The sequence below is a fragment of the Neurospora tetraspora genome (genome assembly GCF_033439725.1).
Source record: "Neurospora tetraspora strain CBS 560.94 chromosome Unknown B0H65scaffold_3, whole genome shotgun sequence".
Taxonomy (NCBI): Eukaryota; Fungi; Ascomycota; class Sordariomycetes; order Sordariales; family Sordariaceae; genus Neurospora; species Neurospora tetraspora.
Window position 1 is genome coordinate 485,689 of NW_026944385.1, and position 24,549 is coordinate 510,237.

General features: G+C 52.3%; 8 protein-coding genes and 2 non-coding genes across 10 annotated transcripts; 4 read left to right on the plus strand and 6 right to left on the minus strand.

Moving 5' to 3' along the window:
• Positions 1-697: 697 nt before the first annotated feature.
• On the minus strand, positions 698-3,005 carry B0H65DRAFT_547269 (uncharacterized protein; the record flags this gene model as incomplete). The annotated part of the gene is made up of 3 exons (XM_062829504.1): positions 698-1,005; positions 1,182-1,464; positions 2,847-3,005. The coding sequence occupies 3 exons, from the start codon at positions 3,003-3,005 to the stop codon at positions 698-700; spliced, it is 750 nt and encodes a 249-aa protein (XP_062682522.1).
• Positions 2,424-2,495, plus strand: B0H65DRAFT_t151. The gene has a single exon. It is a non-coding gene; the product is annotated as a tRNA-Met (tRNA).
• Positions 3,006-3,863: 858 nt separating the features above from the next.
• On the minus strand, positions 3,864-5,648 carry B0H65DRAFT_570233 (uncharacterized protein; the record flags this gene model as incomplete). The annotated part of the gene is made up of 4 exons (XM_062830441.1): positions 3,864-4,876; positions 4,943-5,005; positions 5,110-5,374; positions 5,433-5,648. The coding sequence occupies 4 exons, from the start codon at positions 5,646-5,648 to the stop codon at positions 4,092-4,094; spliced, it is 1,329 nt and encodes a 442-aa protein (XP_062682523.1). The 3' UTR covers positions 3,864-4,091.
• Positions 5,649-7,806: 2,158 nt separating this feature from the next.
• Positions 7,807-10,535, plus strand: B0H65DRAFT_556900 (FAD binding domain-containing protein). The gene is made up of 4 exons (XM_062830068.1): positions 7,807-8,175; positions 8,250-8,330; positions 8,418-8,563; positions 8,646-10,535. Exons 1-4 carry the CDS (start codon positions 8,073-8,075, stop codon positions 10,110-10,112), a joined length of 1,797 nt encoding a protein of 598 aa, XP_062682524.1. The 5' UTR covers positions 7,807-8,072; the 3' UTR covers positions 10,113-10,535.
• A 974-nt stretch (positions 10,536-11,509) lies between these two features.
• Positions 11,510-12,077, plus strand: B0H65DRAFT_547272 (uncharacterized protein; the record flags this gene model as incomplete). The annotated part of the gene is made up of 2 exons (XM_062829505.1): positions 11,510-11,931; positions 11,999-12,077. The coding sequence occupies 2 exons, from the start codon at positions 11,510-11,512 to the stop codon at positions 12,075-12,077; spliced, it is 501 nt and encodes a 166-aa protein (XP_062682525.1).
• A 1,437-nt stretch (positions 12,078-13,514) lies between these two features.
• Positions 13,515-15,466, minus strand: B0H65DRAFT_521469 (Sialidase; the record flags this gene model as incomplete). The annotated part of the gene is made up of 1 exon (XM_062828751.1): positions 13,515-15,466. The coding sequence occupies exon 1, from the start codon at positions 15,291-15,293 to the stop codon at positions 13,515-13,517; it is 1,779 nt and encodes a 592-aa protein (XP_062682526.1). The 5' UTR covers positions 15,294-15,466.
• A 722-nt stretch (positions 15,467-16,188) lies between these two features.
• B0H65DRAFT_460462 (chaperonin 10-like protein) lies at positions 16,189-18,042 on the minus strand. Its single transcript, XM_062826534.1, has one exon. It carries the CDS (start codon positions 17,782-17,784, stop codon positions 16,417-16,419), a length of 1,368 nt encoding a protein of 455 aa, XP_062682527.1. The 5' UTR covers positions 17,785-18,042; the 3' UTR covers positions 16,189-16,416.
• Positions 18,043-19,378: 1,336 nt separating this feature from the next.
• On the plus strand, positions 19,379-21,984 carry B0H65DRAFT_424391 (uncharacterized protein; the record flags this gene model as incomplete). The annotated part of the gene is made up of 6 exons (XM_062824509.1): positions 19,379-20,164; positions 20,221-20,415; positions 20,506-21,003; positions 21,076-21,441; positions 21,541-21,754; positions 21,881-21,984. 6 exons carry the CDS (start codon positions 19,379-19,381, stop codon positions 21,982-21,984), a joined length of 2,163 nt encoding a protein of 720 aa, XP_062682528.1.
• Positions 21,985-22,110: 126 nt separating this feature from the next.
• Positions 22,111-22,257, minus strand: B0H65DRAFT_t222. The gene has a single exon. It is a non-coding gene; the product is annotated as a tRNA-Ser (tRNA).
• Positions 22,258-22,570: 313 nt separating this feature from the next.
• B0H65DRAFT_149038 (uncharacterized protein) lies at positions 22,571-24,031 on the minus strand. The gene is made up of 2 exons (XM_062821052.1): positions 23,076-24,031; positions 22,571-22,992 (listed from the first exon to the last, which is right to left on the minus strand). Exons 1-2 carry the CDS (start codon positions 23,874-23,876, stop codon positions 22,717-22,719), a joined length of 1,077 nt encoding a protein of 358 aa, XP_062682529.1. The 5' UTR covers positions 23,877-24,031; the 3' UTR covers positions 22,571-22,716.
• Positions 24,032-24,549: the final 518 nt, after the last annotated feature.

Here is a 24,549-nt window from a genome sequence, read left to right on the forward strand (position 1 = left end):
AACTTTGCATGTCTGCCTCTGCCATCTCTCTCGCTCTTTCCTCCTCCAAAACCAGCATCCCAGTGACACTCCATCACCAGTCCCTCCTTCCTCATCATCCCTCACCAGCACTTCACCAACTGAAAGTTCTTTCCCATTAGAACTCCCATCACTCCACAAGCCTCCCGTCTTTATCAGTCTCCCTCCCACCGCCTGTTCCCAACGAACAGAGTAGAAATCTGTCTCGTCACCATGGCGCAGCGGTAGGAGCCGCAGGCCCAACACAAGGCAAGTTAGGTGCTTCTCTTTGTTCCAACTCACGAGGACGGAGCTCGATTCCCCGACAACGCCAACCAACGTCCAAATGATGAACTTAATTAGACTCCGATGATAGGTCAAAGTCAAGACCACAGGGAAAAATATGACGAAGAACATATCTCGTTAATCTGAAGAATACGTTGCGTTTACAGAAGAAGAAGATGTCACCGAGTGATATTTTATTGAAAGCTTGCCAAGTTCCGGTGTGCTAACCTTGGATCTCTCGCAGCTCTACCTCTCCTATATCCGTGATGGGATCCGATCCTGATCCGTGAGCCTCAGAGGCCACTCACTATCTTTTTGCCTACTTAACTTCCATTCCATACCATGCATCACCGCCCTCCAGTCCCCCCCTCCCCAACTGCATTCTCCCCTTCCGCAATCCCCCGTCAAGCCCCCCTCAATCAAAAGCCCCAATCCCACCACTCACCAACTCCATAAGCAGCATCATCATCGTCTCCCGCTCCTCGGCACTACCCGCCTCGAATCTGAGCCTTCTCTCCGGCCTCACGTTTGCACCCGCCATATCCATCGCCACCTCGCGCAGCCTTCTCTCTCCTTCGTGTCCGCGGTACCGTCCCGCAGTGTTGTTGTTCTGCATCTTGGTGATCTGCACGTGGATGCCGGCGCCGTAGCCGTCTTCTCCATCTGAGCCGAGGGTGAGGAGGGCGCAGAGGATGGTGCGGACCATCATGGGGAGGTGCTCGGCTGTTTGCGATGGAGTGGAATGGGGTTAGCTTGTGGGTTAAGTAAGATGAGGATGGAAATGGGGAGGGGAGGGGGAAAGGGGAAGGGGAATGATGGATGACTTACGATCCTGACAAGAAACCCACGTCTGATCTCTCATCAGTAAATCGGCGGTTGAGTTGATGGAGACGAAGAACCTGGTGCGGTCGGGAGCTTGGGTGTTTCCGTCGCCGCCGCCGTCGCCGTTGCCGCCAGTGCCCCGTTGCCGCCATTGTCCCCGTTGCCCCCGTTGCCATTGTCATTGTCATTGTCATTACCCTCACGCTCGCGGTCTCTTCTTGCCTCTCGCGCCATGCGGGCTTCGGCTTCACGTTGGATTGCGATGTATTCGGCCATGTTTCTTCGTTGACTTTGTCGCTTTTGCTGTTTGAGGGACACGGATTTGCTTGGTGGTAGCCTCCAGGTAGTGACTGGTGAAGTCTGAGGTGAGTGTTGGGTTAGTGATGGTGACTGACTGATTGGTAAGTGAGAGGAGCATGTTTGGTTTGGGGGCCATTTGGCTCAAACTCAAAGTTGAATAGTTCATCGTATGATACTGCGTACTGACTACTGACTCTTGGAGTGACAATCACCGTTAACAAAGACCTTTAGAGGAGTCGTTGTTGATGCTGGTGAAAAAAGGTGAAGGGAGCAAGTTCTCGCTACATATGCTACCGGGCTTTTATACCAAGATTAGGTTAGAGATACGTGCCACAATGTAGTGCTGGGGCTGCTTATTCAACCCTTTGTATTCTTCTTCGTGCTATTGTTCACTTATTCACTCATTCTGTCACTTTTCTTTCCACGTACAATAGGTAAAGTTCAATAGACAAGCATGGTTGTCAGACTGGGAAGGAAGTAGGTAGTTCCGAATACCGGTGGGTGCTATGGGATGACAGCTTGCTGTTGTTTCAAAGCTCGATAAGATCAGACGAGTTAAGAGCCAGGCTTATTGACACGTCTTTGGCGAGCGGTCATTGCAATACAGGTTGCGTAAACATAATGGAAAGAAAGTTTAGTGTGCTCTGTTCCCTGTAAAGTCTTGCTGCTCTCCTATTATCCGTGATATTGTGGCTCGGTCACCCTATGCTCATAATCACATCCAAATTAGAATCCTCGGCCAATTTAGTGTATTCCCTCGGTTATGTCAGCTCAATCTCAAGTCCTTCGTGCAACGAAATAGTACCTGTGGAATGCCCAAGTGAACGCTGTACTCGAAGGCTTCCGGAAGGACGAAGGAAAGATTGACGAGATGAACAGAAGGAACAAAACCACAAGGCAAAGGCCGCAAAGGCAGGCAGTGTGAAGGCGTGATGACGGGAACTAGAATAAGATATCACGTCAGGTAGGTACATAAGACCACGAGCAGAGAAAATATTTTATCAACACAAAAAAAAAAAAGCTGCATGGCGCAGCGGAAGCGCGCCGGGCTCATAACCCGGAGGTCACTCGATCGAAACGAGTTGCAGCTAAAATTCTTTTCTCTTTTTGTCTTTTCTTTCTTTCTTCGCTTTTTGCTTCAACAGTCAATTCAGGTTTTGCATTTTCTTCCGGGTGTGAAGTGGCAAGTTTCCCATTTTTGTTCTGGTTACCTACCGTTAGGTAACCTGAAGTCAGTCCCCAGGTACATCCAACTACATGGCCCATAGTCCAATGGTCCATCGTTGACTGCGGTCAGGTCAACTCATTCCTTTCCTTTCTTTCACCCAAAATCCCCTTGCATGATGCATCCCAGTTCACCGGCTTCCTCCCCAGACCTCTTTCATTCAACCTCTTTCGCTTCTTCCTCTTTGCCTCCGGGCCCTCCGGCTCTCGCAACGAACACACGCCCCCGGTTCCATCTGACAGACGGTCTCCCAGCCCTTGCTGCAGCCGCCCATGGCAATCTTCTTCTCTCCTAAGAGCACCTCCGAGCAGGACGCGACTTGCTCGGCGGTGGTGCCGCGGCAGTGGGGGCAGATGCACTTGGATTCGTAGCACATTTTGACTCTTTATTGGTGGTTGGTTATTCCTGGTGATCAGGAAGGGGCTTGAGTTTGGGGTTTTGAGGGGTAGAGGGAAGAGATTGATGGTGCTGTGGTGGTGGGGGGGCCCGGGGGTGTGTTAGTAGAGTCCTGGACGGGAATGTGACAGGATGTACGGGGTGGATTTCTTGGGCAATGGTTGTATCGTAGGTACGTTTATGTGGTTGCTTTGGGAGTGGCTTTTGGTCTTAGGACTTTGGTTTGGGTTTGGATGCTGATTCTGTTGCTGATGCTGGGACTTTTCGAGAATATTAGGGAGGGGGAGTTGGTGGCTTTAAAGACCCCTGGAAACTATTTCCACGGATTTCAATGTTTACCTGTAGATATTCACCTGGTGCTAGCTAGAGCCCATGTAATTATGAACCAGCTGCTTGTCACCGTGTCCCCTACGTAAACACTTCGCTAGTGAAAAAGATCGAGACTTTCGTATAGCATTATAAACTTCTGTTTCCCGGACAACGACCTGTTTGACGTATAGTTCGATAGATAGTCCTCATTCCTTTTGCATTTCCCTCAAAGTGTTGTCAATGGCATAGAACCTACTCATTCTCTCCCGAAACCTTGAGATTCTCGCCGAGCCAAACGCCGGAGTCTAGATGCCGGTCACGAGAGAGCAGACGAGATGTAAAGAGAATGATGTGGCCGTTATTTCTTTTAGCCTAGAGAACTAGCGGTGTTGACATGACGCGACGGGATGCTGTGTCGATGGTGAAGCAATGCAATAAAACGATAGGCGTTAGGAAACTTACAATGTTAGGTAGGACAAAATAGAGAATATGAATCTATGAAATGGATGTCTTTCCATCCGTTATCGTAAAGTGATGTGCGAGTAAAGTAAGAACGTTCACACTTATGAATCGCTTGAAGAGCAGGCGGTACTAATACAATAATACCTATACAAAGAAAGAACGAGATAACAGTCCCGTAGTCAAGCGCTCTCTTGTACCATCTGCTGCGTCCTCAATAAACACTCGTTTATCTGACCAAATACTCAACCCTCGCGAGGTATCCTGACATGCAGTTTCCACATGCCTTCCCTGGAAACTAACCCGTCCACGCCATCCTCCGCGCCTCTCGCTGAAGGCGAAGTTGTCTAACCTGCTCGTTGTACTCGGCCCTCACTCTGTCATGAGCGGCAGTGTATTCCTGCTCCGCGGCTTTGCCTTCGTCACTCCTAGCCCAGCCCAGCCACGCTATGGGCAGCCATCCAAAGGTGAGCTCCTTGAGTAGCCGCCCGGCCCCTTCGCAGCCAAACGCGTCTGCGATAATTAGAAGAAACAGAAGCATGTGGTAGATGGAGTACAAATTCATAACCACCCAGTAAATGACCGAAAAAACCACGTGCAAAATCCAGAAACTAAACTGGTTCCGACCCGCACGTCGGGTGAGATCAAGGCCGCGTGGCATAGGAGGCAGTCTAAGGGGCTGAAAGAAAAAATGTTTGACCACTTCAAGGGCATTTCGCCCGCCGGGTGCTTTGATGGCAGTATCTTCGCCGTCATTGTTCATGTCGGTGGTTGCTACTTCGTCGGTCTCCTCGGTGGGATTCTCGATAGAAGAGTTTTCGGTTGTACACTCGGTGATGGTGTTGTCGGTGATGGTGCTGTCGGTGCTGATATTCCTGGGGATGGTGTTCTCGGGGACGATATTCTCGGTGGCAGAGGTTTGTTCAGCGACTGCATCCTGGCTGGCGCGCTCTCTTAGGATCTCTTCCCAATACGTGAAGAGCCGTAACATGTTCTCATCGTCCAAGCAGCGAAATTGGAAGCGGATTACATCATTGCCTGCTTGAATCTCATACCCAGCGTTGTCCCTTCCTAGCGCAGTAACTGTCGTGGCCGTGTCAGTCTAGACAAATATGTAGTAAGTCCGGAAGTTTTGAAAGTGAAACTAACTCCAGCGTTCTACAGGCTCATCATTGACACAGACCCATACGTAGTGGCCCGCTACTGGATTGCCTGAAGTCGGATGCGTGAGTTAGTATCTTTCACGGGTTGCATTGCGCCGCTTATGTCTTCTAAAATGGACATGTGAAATAGAATGCGGAATATAATTGGCGTACCTGTATGAGAATGCACGTGAGCGAAAAGCTCGGGGTCGAACCAGAGATCCTCGTAATCCATCTCACGATGATTGGTTTCGTGATCACCGGAGTCGCCATCACCGTAATCGCGAGTGCCCAACAGAGGGCGGCCCTCTTCTTCGTCAGCCATTTCGCCTGTCGCCAACGACTGCGACAAAAAGGAAGGAAGGAAACACGAAGGGTGTTCTTCCGGGGCGAAGATTTCGTTGTCGCGACGTGTGCTGCGCTCTTGCAGAAAGAGGTGCTAGTTGGAGGTAGAGAAAGGAAGGAGGGAGGGGTAGCGTGCGGATTTGTAGTCGGACAAGGATCTCAAGGTGAATGGAAGATGGGACGTGGAAACCCGGAGGCGGCCGCGTGGGTGAAGGGGACCTGGACGGGAGTGAACGGAACCTGGAGCCGCCGGAGGAAGGAGCGAACTTTGGCCGCGTGAGGTGAAGGTCGGCTGGAGTTCGAGTTGGTTCCCGCTTGACCGTGAAGGCTTGTACTTTGTAGTTTTTGACGCCCTTGTCTGATGACATGAAAGCAATCTCTGGGAGTGATAGTCACTGTCAAGCAGACCCTTCGACACAAGCGGGTCAAACCGCCTTTCGTCAATCGGCCATCCTTCTTTAATATCAGACCCAAATAAGGACCTCGGGGCAACTGTTCTGACACGCAAAGATGTCTAGGACGGTAGGTTTGTATCTCTTTCATGCCATAATAACGCATCAAGATCGGATGCTGCCAACATTAATAAACGACGCTCACCACCTCTTGATCTCCGTCTTCTTGACCGCCTCCTCCACGGGCCTGGCCATCTTCACTCATCAATTTGATGAGAATTAAAACTGGACCGCAAGGATCATTAGCTCGAGGTCGGTATTAGGTGCCGCAAGGTGTTAGAAGAGTACCGCGGGCTCCAGATGTTGCCAACGGGAGTTTTCAAGGTCCTGCTAGAGTTCACCCGAAGACAGTCCTCGCTATTGCTCTGAGTGGCCGTGGTGTCGACTGTTTGTCCTGGACTGATTGTGAAATTGTGAAGATTGGTTTCAGATGTAAAATTCGCCTGGGGATATGGTCTTGGAGTACAGTGCCTAGATGATCGAGTGTTGAGACTGGCGGAGCGACTGGAAACAAATACAGATAGGTTGACTGGAGGAGCATCTAAATTGGATGCCGTGAAGATGCTGACAAAACGCCACATAACATGTACGTGTCGGATTGATCTTGATCATATAACCGCAGGTGTTTCTTAAAGAGAGGTCAGTGGTGCGATCTTTCAACAGGCGGTACCCCGAAGCAAACTTTGGGGACCATAGCCGAATGGTTTTCGGTAGCGCTTTGCGCACCACCTTCCCGTGAGGACGTGGGTTCAATTCCCGCCTTGAGACTGCCCAGTGCCATTTATCGAAGTATGCAGCCAGACTTTCGAGTTTGGAATATCCTGTCACGGTCGCGTGTAGCCCGTGGAGTCTAAATCTCAAGATTGGTTAGATATCGCTTGTTAATTCTTTTTTTGTTCTTTTTCCTTTTTCTATTTTGCTCAAGCTTGGTAGGCTCTACTGGGAGCTTGCGAAGCACCCTTCGTATATATATTATGATGGGCAAGTGACCAACGGCGACAGGGCGAGCGGGAGGGGGTACAAGATGACGGGCCGCGTGATTGTTCTTGAAGTAGATACCAAGACCCGAGCAAGCTGAGGCAGGAATGGGACTGGAATGCCCAACTGCCCATGTCGAGATGGGAAACGACACACCCCGGGAGACGACAGGCATCCCATCGGATACGATAATGAGGCGAATGGCAGACATCTCCAATTGTCGGTATTTGCTGCTGTTCCTTTGATAGTTCAAAGATTTTTTGACCAGAAAGCCAACTAGGAAGCCGTCGGTGTTGTACATCAGGAACACAAGTATGTGATGGAGAAGAAGGCATTCAGAATGAGAGAAAACTTGATGAGGTGAAGAGTTGGAGAAATTGGGAATATAAAGTGGAATTTGGAGACATCAAACAATTGGAGAAACCTCCGCCCTGTCCCTGCCAAACGCCGCCGGGTGTTGTTAGCCTAACCCCGCTATAACCCCGACCCCGCTCCGGGCCGCTAACCGCTCGCTGACATCCCCACATTCTCCGAACAACGGTTCATCAACTCCACATGGCGTCTGACCAACAATTGACCAAGCAGTGCAACGCATGCAAAAGTGGTTTTGTTCCATGTTTCCTCCTGATTATCAACATGTTTATAATGGCGGGTCTAGAATCGAGCCTAACTGGTAACTGGGTGTCTCGTTTCACCGTCACTCTTTTGAAGATGACATTGGCTTAGTGGTAATATGATAGGGGTATAGTACAGTGATCCGTAATACTTTATGTAAGGTATTTGTGAGAAGAAAACACTGTGATGAATATGTATCTCGAAATGTTTCATCTCCAAACTCCACCACCACCATCCCACCCCCGTTCCGATCGACGCAAGCAGGTGCCGTGCCGATCCGCTCCTGCCGCCTGCCCGCCCCGCGTTGCCTAGGCGCACAGGCCCGGTCACCAACCACACCGTCACCGTCTTCGTAATGCTTTACTCAGATTGACTTGGGATCGAGAGCCTCGATGTTCACAAGTCCACAGCCAACGGGATACGGATGCTTACAGCAACGGAAGCACCAAGCCACCAATGGCAGCACAGAATGACCAACACGGAGAGAGCCAAAGCCAAGGCGTTATATACTGTAGTTTGATCGCTAGATTATCGGCTTAGGAAGGTACGACTCCGCTTCTGATGCAATGGAACCCTTGACGGGGAGGGCCGAGGGAGGAGGCCCGCTCCTCTCCTGCCCTCTCCATAGTAGTGTAGAACCGAGTTAAATAACTTGATGGGTTCCCCCGAGCGAGTCTCCGTCTCTACGGCTGTTCAAGTTTGATCCCTTTCCGAATTTCCCAGAAACACCAAGCAGAGGGATTCACCATGACGCAAACAGAGAAACACGACAACATCCTCCAGACCGACCTGCTGATCGTCGGCGCTGGACCAGCGGGTGCTGCGTTGGCTTGCTTTCTTGCTGCTCATGGTAAGCCATCCATCACCCATCAATCTCCGATCTCCCCAAGTTCGACGCTGACGACTAACGCCTCCCACTCCCAGGACGAACCGGCATCTTGATCGCGGCCGCTCCCGGCACTGCGGATACACCACGAGCTCATATCACCAATATGGCTGCTCTTGGTACGTAGCAGGATTGCTTCCCCCTCACGTAATGCTGCCCGATCCCATAGGCGCAAACCGTTAACAGTGTTGGTTGTTTCCCGACAGAATGCCTACGAGACATCGAACTGGAACAAGAATGCAGAAACGCCGGGACAGATAGCAAGCACATGGAGCACACGCGGTGGTGTCGTAGCATGGCGGGCGAAGAGTTTGCGAGGGTTTGGTCGTGGGGTCATGATCCGAAGCATAAGGTGGGTTACTTACCTGTTTACTTAGCTCCTCGCCGGCTTCCCCAGAAAGCCGCCGCCAAACGCTAACAAATATCATACGCAGGGCGCCTACGAAGCCGCCAGCCCGTGCGACCACATCGACCTGCCGCAAACCCTCCTCGAACCCATCCTGGTCAAGCGCGCCACCCACGCCGGCTGGACCGTCCGCTTCAACACGCGCTACGTGCGCCTCTCGCGCCCATCTCCGGATGTTATCCTCTCCGAAGTCCTCGACGAGCTCACGGGACAGACCTACTTCATCCAGTCGCGCTACCTCTTCGGGTGCGACGGTGCCCGCAGTCAGGTCGTCCGCGAGTTGCAGCTGCCCCTCATCAAGAAGCCTGGCCAGGGGTTGGCGCTCAACGTCTTTGCGCGCGCCGATCTGTCGCATCTGATGGAGAATCGGTCGGGAAATCTTCATTGGGTGATCAACCCTGAGGAAGAGGAGTACCCGGCTTGGGGCAAGGAGTGCATTGTTAGAATGGTCAGGGCGTGGGACGAGTGGATGTTTATCTTCTTGCCCCAGCCGGGAACCGATTTGAAGGCGGATGATATGAGCGCTACCAACGAGGAGTACGTGGCGCGCGTGAGGAAGGTGATTGGGGATGAGAATATCAAGGTGACGCTGCTGCATGCGAGCAAGTGGTGGATTAACGAGGTGGTTGCGGAGCGGTATTCCGATGGTGGGAATGTGTTCTGCTTTGGCGATGCGACACATCGGCATCCGCCGTTTAACGGGCTGGGAAGCAATACCTGCATCCAGGACGCCTTCAACTTGGCGTGGAAGGTGGATTATGTCATGTCTGGCAAGGCGGGCAAGCAGTTGCTGGACAGTTTCGACAAGGAGAGGCAGCCGGTCGGCGTGGATATCGTGACCAGGGCGAATCAAGGGTTGCGCGACCATTTTGGGTGGCAGAAGACGTTGGGCTTGCTGGAGGACGACAAGGAGAAGGTGGCGGAGATCTTGGCGGAGTTTGAGGACCCTGGTGAGAAGGGCCGCCTGAGAAGGAAGGCGTTCCGTGACGGGATCGAGAATACCACAACCGAGTTCCACGGGCTGGGCATCGAGATGAACCAGAAATACGTGTCGAACGCGGTATATCTAGCAGATCAGGGAGAGGCGCCGCCTGCGCCGAAGGATGCGGTCAGGACGCTCCAGGTTACTACGTATCCCGGACGCAGGCTGCCGCATGCTTGGTTGAACACACGGGTGCCTGGGAAGAAGATGTCGACGATTGACTTGGCGGGACATCGGCGGTTCTGTTTGCTTACCGGACCAGGCGGACAGGCGTGGAAGGACGCGGTGAAGGCGGTTGGGGAGAAGTTGGGTGTCGAGGTTGTCGCATACTCGATTGGTTGGAAGCAGGATTACGAGGATGTGTACTTTGACTGGGCGGAGAAGAGAGAAGTCGAGGATGATGGGTGTGTGTTGGTGAGGCCGGATCGGTTTGTGGCATGGAGGAGTAGGTCGGTGATTGAGAAGCCGGAGGTGAAGCTAGAAGAGGTTTTGAGGAATGTTTTGTCGCTATAAGCTTTTGGATATAATCAAGCGGTATCGTCGTCGGTTCTAGTCGCATCTTGGGTTTCTGTGGTCGTTGCGCGGATCATGTCTTGTCTCTCAATATCTCCGCATTGCGGCACAGAGTTGCAAGCGGGAGTGTTCTGTGACTGCAACACCCATACTCGGCCAATATCGATGCCGGCACTGAAACAGAGTGCCGATAGCCGTTGCGGATGTCACCCTCGCATTCTTCCAATCCTTGCGACAGAACACCATCGTGGTTGCGCATCAGTGTCGCATTGGTCAGCCATCACCGCATCTCGATATTCGCTGGGCAATCGACAGGATGAATCACACAAGTCGGGCATCGAATGTTTTGTTGGCGCAAGGCTCGGCATCATGAAGAAAAAAAGCCTGATCCCATGACTGCGGAAAACCAATGATTATCCGTCATGGTTCCTTGGAGGGGGGAGGTTGTTTTGTCAAGACTGGCACATCTAAGGAGAAGCGTCATTGGTCAGTTTTTGGGTGACTGGCATGCTGTGACACCCCTGCAAAATGACGTAGCGCATCGGGGGTGAGCTTCCTACACTAACAGCGTATGGTGAGTACCTCGGCAAAAACTGTTAGCAATCACATGGTGGTCAAGATCCCAGCCATCCAATCATTCCCCGGTCGTCAGCAATGTTTTCTCTTTACACCGACGTCAGAACAGGCACGCATTAGCTCTCGGGAAGGATTTACAGGGATTGGATGAAGGGTCTTTCGTTTCTTCTTATTCACGTTTTGCTGGGACGAGGGCATCAACGGCATGTGGATGGTTCAATGAGTGAGTGCCCGCCCCGGAGACCACCATCCATCACACGCTCCGGTTGCACGACAGACAAGAGTGATGTCGGGAAAGTGACTGGAGAGGAGAGACTTGGCAAGCATGGCGAGCATGGCACCTTACAAGGCAGGAATGATGGATGATGGTGCTGGCCAGTTGTGTTTGGTCAATTGCGGTGTACAAACCTGCCCAGTTCTTGGCCATCCGTTACATTCCACCACATTCTCGTTGGTGACTGGTTGGGATGAGCCTATCAATGACGGTGGGAGGACAGGCAGTCAGGGAAAGAACCAAGCCTGAGACGAGGCAGACAATGACAAGTGAAGTGAATGGGCAACTACGGTAACTACATTGCTCATTCCCAGTCCTTCTGCCCACTTCTACACATTCCATCCGTCACCAGATTTAAGACCAGCATTTCTCCCTCCCACTCCCATTCCTTCACCTTTACTCCTTTTGCTTCCACACTGTTTATTTGCAACAACAACGCAGGACGGTCAGCCTACCATCATAAAGCCAGCAGCATCAACAAAGATCAACAGTACCTACACTTAATCACCTTTCAATAATCGTAATCTAAAACACCAAATCAGTCACAATGGCCTTCGGACGCGCTCCCCGCACCACTCACACGACGACCACCACCACCCATGGTACCCACCACGCCGACCGTCGCGGCGTCTTCCACCCGATCCTGACGCTCAGCAACATCCTGATCTGGCTCTCGTCCGTCATCGTGCTCGGCATCTCGGCCTACGAGATCCACCAGATCAAAAAGTACGCCGGCTCGAACGCATGGCCGGGCAACCGGCTGGTGTACATTCTGGTCATCGCCGTCCTCACCGTCGCCTTCTTTTTGCTCTCGTTCATGCTCCACCCGCGCCCTAGCTACAGCTTGCTGTTCAACCTCATCTTCAGCTACCTCTGGCTGGTCTCGGTCGTGTTCGCTGCTGAGAGTTACTCGAACCGTTATGTTCCTTCTATTTGGCATGCGTTGGAGGCTTTTACGTTTATTGCTTTGTAAGTTTCCAGTTTCGGGTGTGCTGTGTATTCCTGTGACGAATTGCTAACAATGTTACAACTATAGCTTCGGCCTGTTGTTCAACATCCTCTACACCTGGTGGCAGTGGCACCGCGCTACTCCCCGCACTGCTGCTGTCGTTTAAGCTCGCTTTGTGAGGTGACGAAGCCCTGCTGCTGTGCTCATGGAGAGTGGACAAACGATGCAAGCAAACCAAACGAGGTTACCGATGCAGCTACCCGTATGACGTGATGACACACTTGTGTCTGCGACGACTCTGATGACAGGTGGTGGAAGTGAGAGACGGACTGGAAGAACCGGGAGAACTGGATACCTAGGGCCTTGATGGTCTTTGTTACGACTTGATGATATCGGACTGGAAGTGACGGCGAGGAATGTTTTCTTTTAATACCCAATACCCCTAATACCCAATGTTAGCAAGGCGATGGCGGAGGATGGCAGCAGGATGGAGTAACGGCTGTTGATACGGATACCCTTTGATGAAAATCTCATTCTCTTTCCATGAACTTCCACGAGCTCGCTCTACGCTGACAGAATTGTCTGCGAATGTGAAAATGCGTTGTTGCGCCATGTACTCGTAATCACCCAATGTCTTAGATGTCGGCACTTGCCCGTTGCCGTACAGCGAGCCGCTGTTTCGATCTTCTGGTGCCTGCTGAGGTCTCACAAGAATACATGCGGAGAAACTACTATTACGCAACGAATGCCGCTCGGGCATTTATTCATCTCCCATCCTTTGTCCCCCAACGCCCATTAATCCAAGCCACTCCTCAGTTCCTATCGATTCCTTACCATGACATCTCAAGAAACACTATGCAAATGACTAGTCTTCCCCATGTTCGTTCTCCTGAAGATACCGAGCGGACCTTCGTTCTTCAGCTGCTCACCCTCGTCATACCTTATCTCCCCTCCTCAAAATTTCATCCCATCTTTCCTCCTCCTCCTCCCCTCGCTTGGTCCCGTGCCGTGTCCCCTGTCCAGCCCTGACCAACCAGTTACTAGGTATATGTATTACTTCAACCGCACCAATTCCCAACACCTCCCAAGGCAGGTAGGCCGCGACCTCCCGGGGCTGAATGGCGCAGTGGTAGTGGCCCTACCCTCCTGCCCTCCCATGCTGAGCCTTGACGAGTACGAAACGTAAGGCGTTCGAACCAGTGGAGTAGCTACTGTCTTCGCTTTTTTTTTTTTGTTTTTTTTGCCCTTTTTTTTGCCCTTTTTTCCCTCTAATCTTCCTTTCTCGCTCGGGAACAGGAGAATCAATTTCGCTTTTTACCTATTATTTATCATATGCCTGCTTGCTTCTTCTCCTTTCGCTTCCTTGCCTTTTCCCTTGTCGAGCCATTGCGCTCGCTATATCGTATGGAAGGTATGGTATGTAATGCATGCTAATAATTACTATTAATTATCCTGAAGTATTACAGTATCCTAAACCCCAAATGTACATCCCACCTCTATCCACCACCTCCCGGGGCCTATGTACTAGCCTGCCCTGAAAAGCACAGAGCAGTCAGTCGCAAGACAGACTACTGACTAGACAGTCAACCCGAAGAAGAAGAAGTTACGAAGAAGAAGAAGAAACACTCAGCAAATGCCCCACAGCACCCATCTCATCAGTCGAATACAGCGCCAAAAAGTGCGTCTCATTCAATGAAAACAAACCAGGCCAATGACTCCCCACCCCCGCCACCGTCTCCGCCTGCCCCGTCTCCGTCCACGTTTTGCCTTGATCTCTGCTAGTGACAAGCTTGGTATACGCCCCATCAATTTTCCGTAAATCCGTTCCCTCGTTCGTCAGGAAACTTGTTACGAGCGTGTCCCCCACCAAATAAACCTGCGGCGCGCCGGCCCATTTTTTGTCCTTTGCGACGTACACCGTTTGCCGGTCGGACCAGGTAAGTCCGTCGTCATGAGACAAGACGCGAGCGATGCTAAAGGTTCCGTCGTGGGGGGAGGTTGTTTCGAAAACGCAGATTAATTCGTTTTGCTTGCAAGGGGAGGAGGAGGAAGAAAAAAAGGGAGAAACGCCCGTCATTCCGTCTCTCGAGTTTTTGTTGTTGGAGACTAAAATGGGCGGGTCCGACCAGGTTTTTCCCTGGTCGGTGGAAAAGCGCATCAGGTTGTCTTGGGAACTGGCGGAGTTTTCGGACGAGTAGTAAGCTTGGATTGTGCGGCCGTCTGCGGCTAGGCGCAGAAAGGGTTCCCAGAGGCCGTTTTTGTCTGAGGGAGAGGCAGAGGCAGAGGCGGGCCGTTCGTCGATGTGCGAGAGGAAGGACCAGGTAAGCCCGCCGTCGGAGGAGGAGCAGACGGTGAGGCGGTAGTGTGTGTAGCTGAAACCCGTGGGGGAGGGGGCCAAAGAGTGGTTCCGGAAGGCAAAGAGGATGCGACCTGACGGCAAAGCGAGGGGCATCGCGTTGTCGAGGTCTGAGGTCCCGTCGGAGGGGCGACGGGTTACTTCCCCTAGCCGAGACCAGGAGGCGCCGGAGTCGGTTGACAAGGAAACGCGCAGGACGCGGTCGGGGCCGGAGGTGGCGGCGTAGCCGGCTATGATGCGCGAGGTGTCGGGGTGGCCGTTGGAGTCGTAAAGGGGAGAAGCGCGGATGTAGACGCCGGCGGGATCGATTTGGATGGGCGCGGCCGCGACGCGGATTACACCACCACCCTGTGGTGGTGGGGATTGCGACTGCGACTGTGCAGCATCTCGTCGAAGGTCTTCGTGTGCCCATGGCCGGTGGTGAAAGGCGTCGCGGAGGTGTTGGGCTAGTGGACCGCCGGAGACCATGTTGGTGAGGAAGCACATGAGGAAGACGATGCCGAAGATGAAGCGGAGGAAGGTGCGTGGGTTGTGGATGAGAGAAAACATTTCTTTGTGTTGGGCGTCGGGATCGGGGTAATGATACTGGGAGGGACTGGATCTCGACGAAAGGTCGTACAGATGGTACGGGTACGCTGGGAAAAGACCGTCACTGCCGGCCGTGGTGGTACGGTGACAATAACGGTATCGGGAACCGTGAGGACGGGATCGAAGGGGGGTGGGACTTCCAAGGAAGCCGTAGTCGCTGTTGCTGTCGCTGGCACTGTCGTCGTATGGTGGGTCACGATCCACATCACAGCTGACTGGGGGAGGAACGGGAGGTGATCGTGATCGTCGAGATATAAGGGGATCATCCAGCCGTTCTTGATCGTCGGCTTCGTCGGCTTCAACTTCTTCTTCGTAGACCTGGACCTCCAGGGTCTTGGAAGTCACTGTGGGAGACGACGACGATCTTGCGGATCGGATGGACACATCCATCGTGAGAGGGCGGCCACGGGATGATGGAGAAAAAGAAAAGCTTTCCATTGTTCCCTTGACACACAATTTGTTTGTTATTCCTGAAACTCTCAACTCATGATCCTAGCACAATTGAAACGAGCAAAGGATAAAAAGGGAAAGGACAAGGCCAAACCATTCATTCCATCTTTGTTTGCGATTGCAGTGGTCACGGATCCCGTGGTCCCAATGCGTATCGGCATAAACCATCCAAGCCATCTGTGCCATCCTAGAACGCCACAGCGAGATGCCCGTCGGCAGTGGTCTGCATTGATACGGGGGCATGGTGGATGCAGGTGCACGGCATGATCTGTGAACCGTATTTCAGGAAAAGTGCATCTCCCACTGTTTTGTTTGCATTTGCGGTGGCACGTGTTTGTGCTGGTGCTTGATCCCCTTTTGAATTCCGGATGATCATGAGCGTCCTTGGGTCTGGCGGGCAATCAAGTTGGATCAGCTGTCGATTGCAGCTTGCCCGGACACAGGATTCTCTCCGCAACAAATCGGTCGAGGTAGTTAAAAAAAAAAAAGGAAGCCGTCTGAACGACGACAACGTCACCGATGAACAGCCGGCGATCGGGAACGTCAACGACTGACGATGTGGAGTAAATGCAGGGCGGTTCGACGATCCGTGACGGTGACAGCGATGATTGTCGATCAAGATCAGGTCCCCTTGATGATCTTGCCAAGTCATGAGCTAGAACGCTCTTCGGGGCTGAGGAAGCAATCATCGTTCCAATCTGTTGTCCAGAAGCCGACCTCGATTAGCAATGTTCTTATGCGAGGCGCGGGGCTTGCGTGAGTGGCTGTTGGTACGAAAACAAGCTCCTGCTGCTCATAGCCTCATGCAGGACCTTGCGATAATGCGTCTGCCCACCCATGATCAGTCAGTGCACACGATTTCTGCATTGCAAGAGAACAACACGGGTGGCTTGCTACCTATTCACGAACTTGGCCTTGCTGGCGACTGTTCCCAACCGTGTTACGATGGCGACAGGCAAGTGCTGTGTTCTGCGCCGACACAAGATGTTGTCCGAGACAAAAACTATTGATGGTATCCAAAAAGCTTGATTCATTCTTCATAACGTCGTGACACAGCATACTACTACTAGTACACTACTACTACATCATTAGGTATCTCCTCCACTTCCACTTATTCGTAGGTCGTCAACTCGGGAGTTCCCGGAGCCCGAGGCAGAGAGAACTTGGTCTCGACGAAGACCTTTTGCATGGCGTCCTCCTTTGCATCAAACTTATGGTAGACCTTGTCCATATCATCCAGGCGGACACGGTGGGAAAGCATGATGGTGGGATCGAGGGTGCCGTCGCGGATCTTCTGCAACAATTCTTCCCAGTACTTGTGCACAGGTGCCTGGCCGTTTCCAATGAGGCGGATGCCGCGCTGCATGAGAGAGCCGACGTTGAAGTGGTTGGTGTAGCCGACATAGACACCGGTCAAACCAACTCTGCCGTAATTCCTCACACCCTCGACCATCTCGTTGATGATCTCGCTGGTATCTGTCTCGGCGCCAAGCTGCATCTCAAGCCAGTGCAACCAGCCCTTGGCATACTCTCCGGCCGCGCAGTCGATGGCGACATCTGGGCCGCGACCACCGGTCAACTCCTTCAACTTGCTAACAACCGTCTCCTTGGTGGTGATTCCATAGCTGAGCTGCTTGAAGTCAACCAACTGGAGCTTATCCTGGTGCTCGGCTGGCCAGCGGCTCTTGACGAAGGAAAGTCTCGGCTCCGTGTCGACGTAGATAACCTTGCTGGCTCCCTCCCACAGCGCGTAGACGCCAACCATCTGGCCAACCGGACCACCACCAAAGATTGCGACGGCATCGCCGGGATACACGGCGGTATCCTTGACGGCGTTGTAAGAAGTCGGAAGCACGTCGGAAAGGTAGAGGGCCTTCTCATCGGGAACGTCGTCGGGGATCTCGAGCATGTTGACATCGGCCAGCGGCACACGGACGTACTCGGCCTGGCCACCGGCGAAACCGCCCGTCAGGTGGGAGTAGCCAAAGATGCCAGCGGTGCGGCCGCCGTACATGGCCTTCATCTGGGTGTTGGAGTTGGTGACCTCGCACTGGCTGGAGAGTTTGTTCTTGCAGAAGAAGCAGTCGCCGCAGGCAATCTGGAAGGACACGACGTAGCGCTTGCCGACCTGGGCCTTCTTGACGGCCGGGCCGACCTGGTCGACGATACCGCAGAACTCGTGGCCGAGGATGTCACCCTTGTTCATCTGCATGACGGCGCCGTGGAAGAGGTGCAGGTCGGAGCCGCAGATGGTTGAGCCGGTGACCTTGAGGATGACGTCGGTGGGCTCGACGATCTTGGGCTTGGGGACCTCGACGACCTGGACCTTCTTATTGCCCTCCCAGACGAGGGCCTTCATGAGCTGGGAGGCATCGCCGGTTCCCTTGTCGGGGTCGTAGGTGGAGATGTCCTGCTTGATTTGTTCGGGGCCGTGGCCGACAATCCTTTCGACGCCGTAGGCTAATTGAGCAGTCGCCATGGTGTGTTTTCGTTTTTTGTTTGTGTTTGTATTAAGTCGTGAGTATGGTGTTTTGTGTTGGGGTGCTGCGAAGATGGAGATGTTAGGGGAAGGGTTACCGAGAACTTATATAGCCACCGACCACGAGGAGAACGTTCACGACGTCAGAGAGCCAACCAGGCAAAAGCATGGTACCGAATGAGGAAGGATTCGCATAACGCTAATATCAATTCCTCGTCATCGTCCCTTCTGTTCTCGGTCTTTGTTGTTGTAGGGCCCTCTCGGCCCCGCGTAGAGTGTCATTTTGAGAAGGAGCACTACGTCATTGATATTTGGAGCTCTTATCGCTATCTTATCACTGATAAGCGGAACGATCAACCGCCAAAGTCATGATGCTTGGCAATGCTTTTCTCACGACAATCACCGAAAACGCAACCATGTTCACGGCAGTTCAACAGAGTGGAATTCATGAAAAGAACGGACCGTTTCGATTTATCGACTACAAAATTTACCGTCCGAATCTCACATGTCTCTGGCTCTCGAACCTGATGGCCTCTTGGTTGGAGGTCGAGGTTCTGGCATAAGCGAATAAGAAACACGTTGAGGAAGTGGTCTGTGCACTCCTTCTCCCATCCCACTAACAATTCCCACCCAGAACATTTCTCGTCCCTTTCCATCTTTCACCACTGGCATCCGATGTTCACCTATCCAACTTCAATCCCACGTCAACAGACCCCATCTGGATGTCTCTCGGACGAAGCCGTCTGATTGACCTGCAGGTCGCGTCAGAACTCGCAGTGTCATCCGCCTTCTTTGCCCTTTGCAAGAGGTTGTTCTTGGGAGTCATCCTGGGGATATTCCCTCGTCAACTGACTGACATTGCTTTACGGAACGTGTTGATAAAGTTCATGAGATTCTTTACTAACATTGCTTTACAGAACGTGTTGGTTTCAAAGTGCTAACGACCGCCCGTATGCTGACGTTCGGTTAATAATCTGGGGGACATATGAGATTCCGATACTGTTCTCTCCCGAGTCTCTGTATCCTGAAGGGTACACTTCCGCGCGGCGTGCAAAAACTTGTCCTTGGAACCGGCGCGGTCCTACGGAAATGACAAAAGATCTGATAGCCGGATATTTTACGGGCTCATTCAACGTTACATAAGAAGGACGTAATGCTCGGAACGCCCGACTCCTGGGAATCCATCATGAGGCTCTTCTGTCGGAGCTATACTGTGGTAGGTAAGCTAGATACGTGACAGGTCGAAAGGAGGAAATCGGTTCGGTCACACACCAATCACAGCGTCGCCCCATCATTGCGCGGAATGGAATCCTACGGCCATGCTCACCTTGATGGTTCCGTCTACAACAGTGACTTCTCATCGGGCTGTCGGCGTTTAGCAGTACGTAGCGCTGGACAACTGTCGCTATCTCAGCTTCATGTTGCCAAGCTCCAAGCCACTGTGGAAGGGTAGCACTCATGCAACCGTCCATCCCCGGATATGAGCTCGGCTTCCATCAACACGACAACAAAACATCACATATATCATCCCCTATCCATAACCCATACGCTGTTTGTGACTTTCGGCATACTCTTGTAAAAGTTGTGTTGCGCCATGGAAACCACAGCAATGGAATCGGCGGATGTTTGTCTCGGTGATTTCAGCCACAACAAGATGATGATGGCTCTTGTGGAACACTACGGCTCGATACCCGATCGAGACCTTGCTGTATCATGGTTCTCGACCTCGGAAGACCTGAACTGCGCACCCGTTCGCGCCACCCCTTACCCCTCCGTTGTCGATCAATGGTCATACCAAGAGCGAGCTTTCGGTCTTGACGCTGGAGATATCTTCGATACTCAGATCCTCGATATTGACACTTACGCTACCCCCGAAAGAGAAACTCCCATGGCTTGTCCTACAAATGGAAACACCCAAGCCCAATCTCAGGGCTTGGTACCCGAGATCTGTCTTATTCCCGACTCCCGCTCGGGCGTCAGCACCCCTGAGCCACTGCTGACGTTCAACATGTCCACGCCAAGCGATATCGACTCGTTTCTCAGCAGCTCTAACTTGACAGCATTCGATGAAGCAGCGAGCCTTTTTTCCGAGAGTCATTTGTACTTTCATGGCCCTGCCACGCCAGTGTCGCTAACATCATCCTATCATCGTCAAGATGAATCGACAATGACGGTTCAAGAACAACCCGTCATCGAGTATAACACACCGTCGGGCTTTTTACAAGACTTTGATGATGCGTTCGCAGAACCTGAGACATGTCAGCCTCCGGGGATGACAATGCATGACCGGGTTGAGGTTCCCCCAGCCCCGGAGGCAGCCCTAGAGCCAGCTCCTTCTGCTTCCTCAGGTCCTATTACAAAAAATTGGGAGCTCCCTCCGGTACGTCTTCTTAGTCCTCAGATTGAGAACACTTGCTCACCAAGAACACCAAACAGCGTATCCAACGAAGAAAGAAGGTCAAGCCTCAAAGCAACAATGGAGTCTCAAAACCCAAACCCGAGCCAACTTGTGAAGGGAGCAAATCAAGAACTAAACGACGAGGTCCGTATACTGACGAGAGTATGAGACTCAACACCGCTCTCACTCGTGTCCTCAAGTCGTGCATCAGGTGTAGGATGAACAGGGGTCGTGTATGACTTCCAATCCTTCATATATCACTTAACGGACCGCAGTTCACACACCGGAGTGCCATCTAAGCTAACAAGGACCCTCCACCGCAGTGCAATCCCGACCCATCGGATCCTAACGGACCGTGTCTCACCTGCAAACGCATTACCGGCCCAACCCTCTGCAAGATGCCCTGCTACCGATACATCGTCACCGACGCTTCTCTTTACCGCGAGCAGAAACACCCCTCCTTTTCGCATCGATGGCAGAGCATGGACATCATCGACATCCCCGCTAGCGACTGGGAATCCTCGGACATCCGTACGATCGTAGTATCGCCGGTCCATGTCGATGCTCCTTTCGAGTTCCGCGTCCGAAAGTTCAATCCCGCAGAAGGCGATGTGGTTCATGAAATGTGGAAGACGCCCCAAGGCATGAAACAGGTCGCTCTACCGCGATACGCACTGGCAGAGATGCACGAAGCAGGCGAGACCCTGAAGGCCTACATTGAAACGAGCGTGTCCAAGTTCATCGTGGCGACGGTTGGGCATTTGGATACCGTCTTCTGGGAGACGTACGGGATGGCCTTTCGACATATCAACGAGGCTAATGTACGTCTTCTAGCCCTGTCCTCCTCACTCCCACATCTCCTGCTGCCAAAACTGACTAGTAGCCCCAAACAGACCGGACAAGAACGCAGCCTCATGTCCAACGTCTTCCGTCTCTGGGTCGTCTGCCGCCTAACCAGCAACCCCGTCTTCATCTGCGGCCCAGAAACACTCGGCGGCACTCCCATCACCGAACCGGAGAGCAAGTACTACGGCCGCGTACCGATGCCCAAGATCATGACGGCCCAGTTTGAGTGCATCGAATACACGAATTTCCTGCGCCCCTGGAGCAAGGCCGTGCTGAAGCAGCTGAATGACCTGGTCCTAGCCAAGAAGAGGGAGTACTGGTTCACCATCTACCTAGCGCTCTTTGTGTTATTGCATAGTTGCTCGATGGTGACAAGACGGGACGCGGAGACGGCTAGGAAGTGGGGGATGAGGGTATGTTACTTACCTTCGTTTGGTCGTCAATGGTATCAGGCAAGTGTGGATACAGACTGACAGACTGACTGACTGACGGACTTGTACGGAAAACAACAGACCGAGTATGCAAATCCCGAGAGCATCAAAGCTCACCATGCCGGAGCCCAGACGATGCTCGCGCATTTCCACTTCATCAATAAGGGCGTGTTGCCGTTCAACATCCCCCACGATGAGGCGGGAAGGCAGGAGCTTTCGAAGGCGGCTCGTTTGAGCGACGAACAGCTGGATTTTGTGTGGAGGACAGGAGATATGATCAGGGATCCTGCACGAGGTAAGTTTGGAGTTTATGACCTTTGTGTTGTTTGTTATCCTCAAAAGCGAAGAGATGGTCATTACGCGGTATACGGGTGGTCGAGAGCATCACAGGGTTCCTTGAAACGCTGACTGATGTTGTTAGTCGCACGCATGAAACACGTTCGCGAAAGGTTCGATGTTGGGGATGATTTCTACTGGGTATCCATGCTGTACGATCGGGAGTGGAAGCCTTTGGGGAATGACTGAGTGAGTGAGGTCTACCCAATCAGTCCCCATGGGGCCCATACTGAGTGAGCTAGAGGTATAAATCCCGAAGCCGTCTTTGGGAGAAAAATGTACAAAAAAAGGATGGGAAAAAAAGAAAAGAAAGTTTGCGCGGTCCGGGATTCGAACCCGGGTCTTCACTCAGTATTTGTTCTACTGAAATTTTTGCCCCCAGAGTCGGTCTTTGAAAAGAGGTTCTCTGGGAATTTCAACCCACAAATCGAGTGATGCGTTAGACCACTGCGCCAACCGCGCTTTTTTTGATTGTTTGTGTGTGGCAAGGAGCACAGGCAGAGGTACCTTGAGTACCCAAGGCAGGCAGGAGCCAGGAGGTGGAGTGGAAGGCAGCTGCCTGGTTGAGGTGCAGGGCAGAAGGGAAGGACGGAAGGACGGAAGGAAGGAAGGAAAGACGGAAGGAAGGAAGGAAGGCAGCGATAACGTTGACTCCGGGCAACAACGACTAGAGATGAAACTCTCACTCCCTACCGCTGGCAAGCGCAAGGGCATGCACATATTTGAACACCTGCAAGAAGAACAACAAGAACAAAGAAAAGGTTTGAAACCGTATAAATATTCGTCTGCCAGCGCGGTCAAGAAACACAAACCACATGAACCCAAGGGAAGTGATCAAAATGAAACAGTTCCTGTCCCGTTTACATGCATGTAAAAAAAAAGTTGGAAAAGAACCGTACCTTAGGATACCTCTACCGCCCCTCACAGGTTCGCACCTCCGTGCCTTCCCTGTCCCTGTCCCTGAGGCTGCTGAGCCTGTCCTCTCTGCCACATAAACACGCACTCCTCCACCAACTTGGTGTACCCTTTCTGGAAGTACTCCTGCACCTCGTGCGTGATCCCGCTGACTTGCGGATCGTGCTGATGATTCTGGCCGCCGCTCGCGTCAAAGAGGTATCCAGGGGCAATTCTGGCTAGCTCTGTGTTGAACAGTTGAAATGAGGATGGCATGACGTTCTGTATGACCTTTTTCGATTCCTGTAGGTATGTACAGTCTATGTGAGTATAAGAAGGGTGTAGAGGTAAGTAGACGGGAGGTAGGTATCATTTGTTGCACTTACAACTCTGCTAGAGCGCTGTTTGATGATCTTCCATCTCTTCGACACGGCGTTTCCCGATCTCACCACGCCAAATGTGTTCTTCAGCTTGGCGACAATCTGCTTTACTTTCTTTCCTTCGTCTTTGCATCGACGGATGAGGTCCTCCTGGTCCTGCGTCCAGCCGTTCTGGTTGGCATTTGGCTCGTCGGGGTTTTGATACGAAGTCGAAGCATTGGCGAGGCTTTGTCTCGGATGTGGCCCGGATGATGATGAGCCGTTGAAGTGATCAACGTTGTTGGGCTCGAACCCAGGAGCAGTCATAGCTGATTGGTTGGGTAAGAAGACGTGGTGCTGGCCCTGCAGCGTGGGGGAGTTTCCATCAGGCAAGTAGTGCATCTGAGGGCGAGATGCTTGTCCTGCATCAGTACCTGCATCCATTTCGAATGCCGTCTGTGGCCGCAAGCTGTGATAGGGCATGGCGGAAGAAGTGTGGGCGTGCTGGACTGCGTAGGGGCCAGTGTCGGTTGGGATATCGGGATATTGACCCATGTACGCCCCCCCTTGGGTGTTATAGGCTGAGGTACCGTATACTTGGGCACCGGTCATTGGTCTGCCAGCTGATAACACATCCCAGCCCAAGCCAGGCTGCATCAGATCAAATGGCAGAGGTTGCTCTTGGTGAGTTGAAGGTGCTCTTGACAGTTGAGGCTCTTCAGCAGTGCATACTTCAGGGCCATCCGTGATAGGGGTGATAGCGCGGCCATTCTGAGACTGAGTCGGTGACATAGCTGCTCCGTATTGGGGGTTATTTGGCATGGACATGGTAGATATGGAAGGTGATATTGAAAAGCGGAAGGGTAGATTGGTGAATCAAGGTCGGTCCTCGACCGGTCAAGGCTTGGGAAAGAGGGAAGTGAAGAAGGTTGTGTCGATGTACAAAAAGGCTTTCGTGGAACGTATTCTCTGATGCCGGATCGTCGGTCCAACTGTCCAGACGATCTTGTTCGGCAATGATCTAGAAAATGCTTAATGGAGATGCGTGGTTGATAGGATAGGTAGGAAAGAGCCAAATTGGGAATAAGGGAGTGATGGTTGTTGTCGCTGGTATCGAATGGGACCAGATGTGAAGGTTGTTAAAGAGTCGATGGTATGAGTTGCGTGGCTGAGGGCGCAGATGGAAAAATTCGAGTGATTAGTTCGACTGAGAGCGTTATTGAACGAAGTGGTAACGATGACTTTGCCAAGGGCGTCAAATTGAAGAATGCTTGCTTGATAGCAATGAATAGAAAAAGATTTGAGCCTGGCCAACGGAACAATAAGCTCCGCAAGGCCTTGACTCGGGGAGTGGCTAGTGCATGTGGTTGAAGCAATGGACGAAAAGGAGCATGAAGTAGTAGGGAGTGAGTATGGGAGGTCCGGGATTTTTAAGCTGTTACCATGTAGTCAGTGGTGGTTCGGAACCAGTCATGGAACGAACCTCGGGGTCTGGATCCCC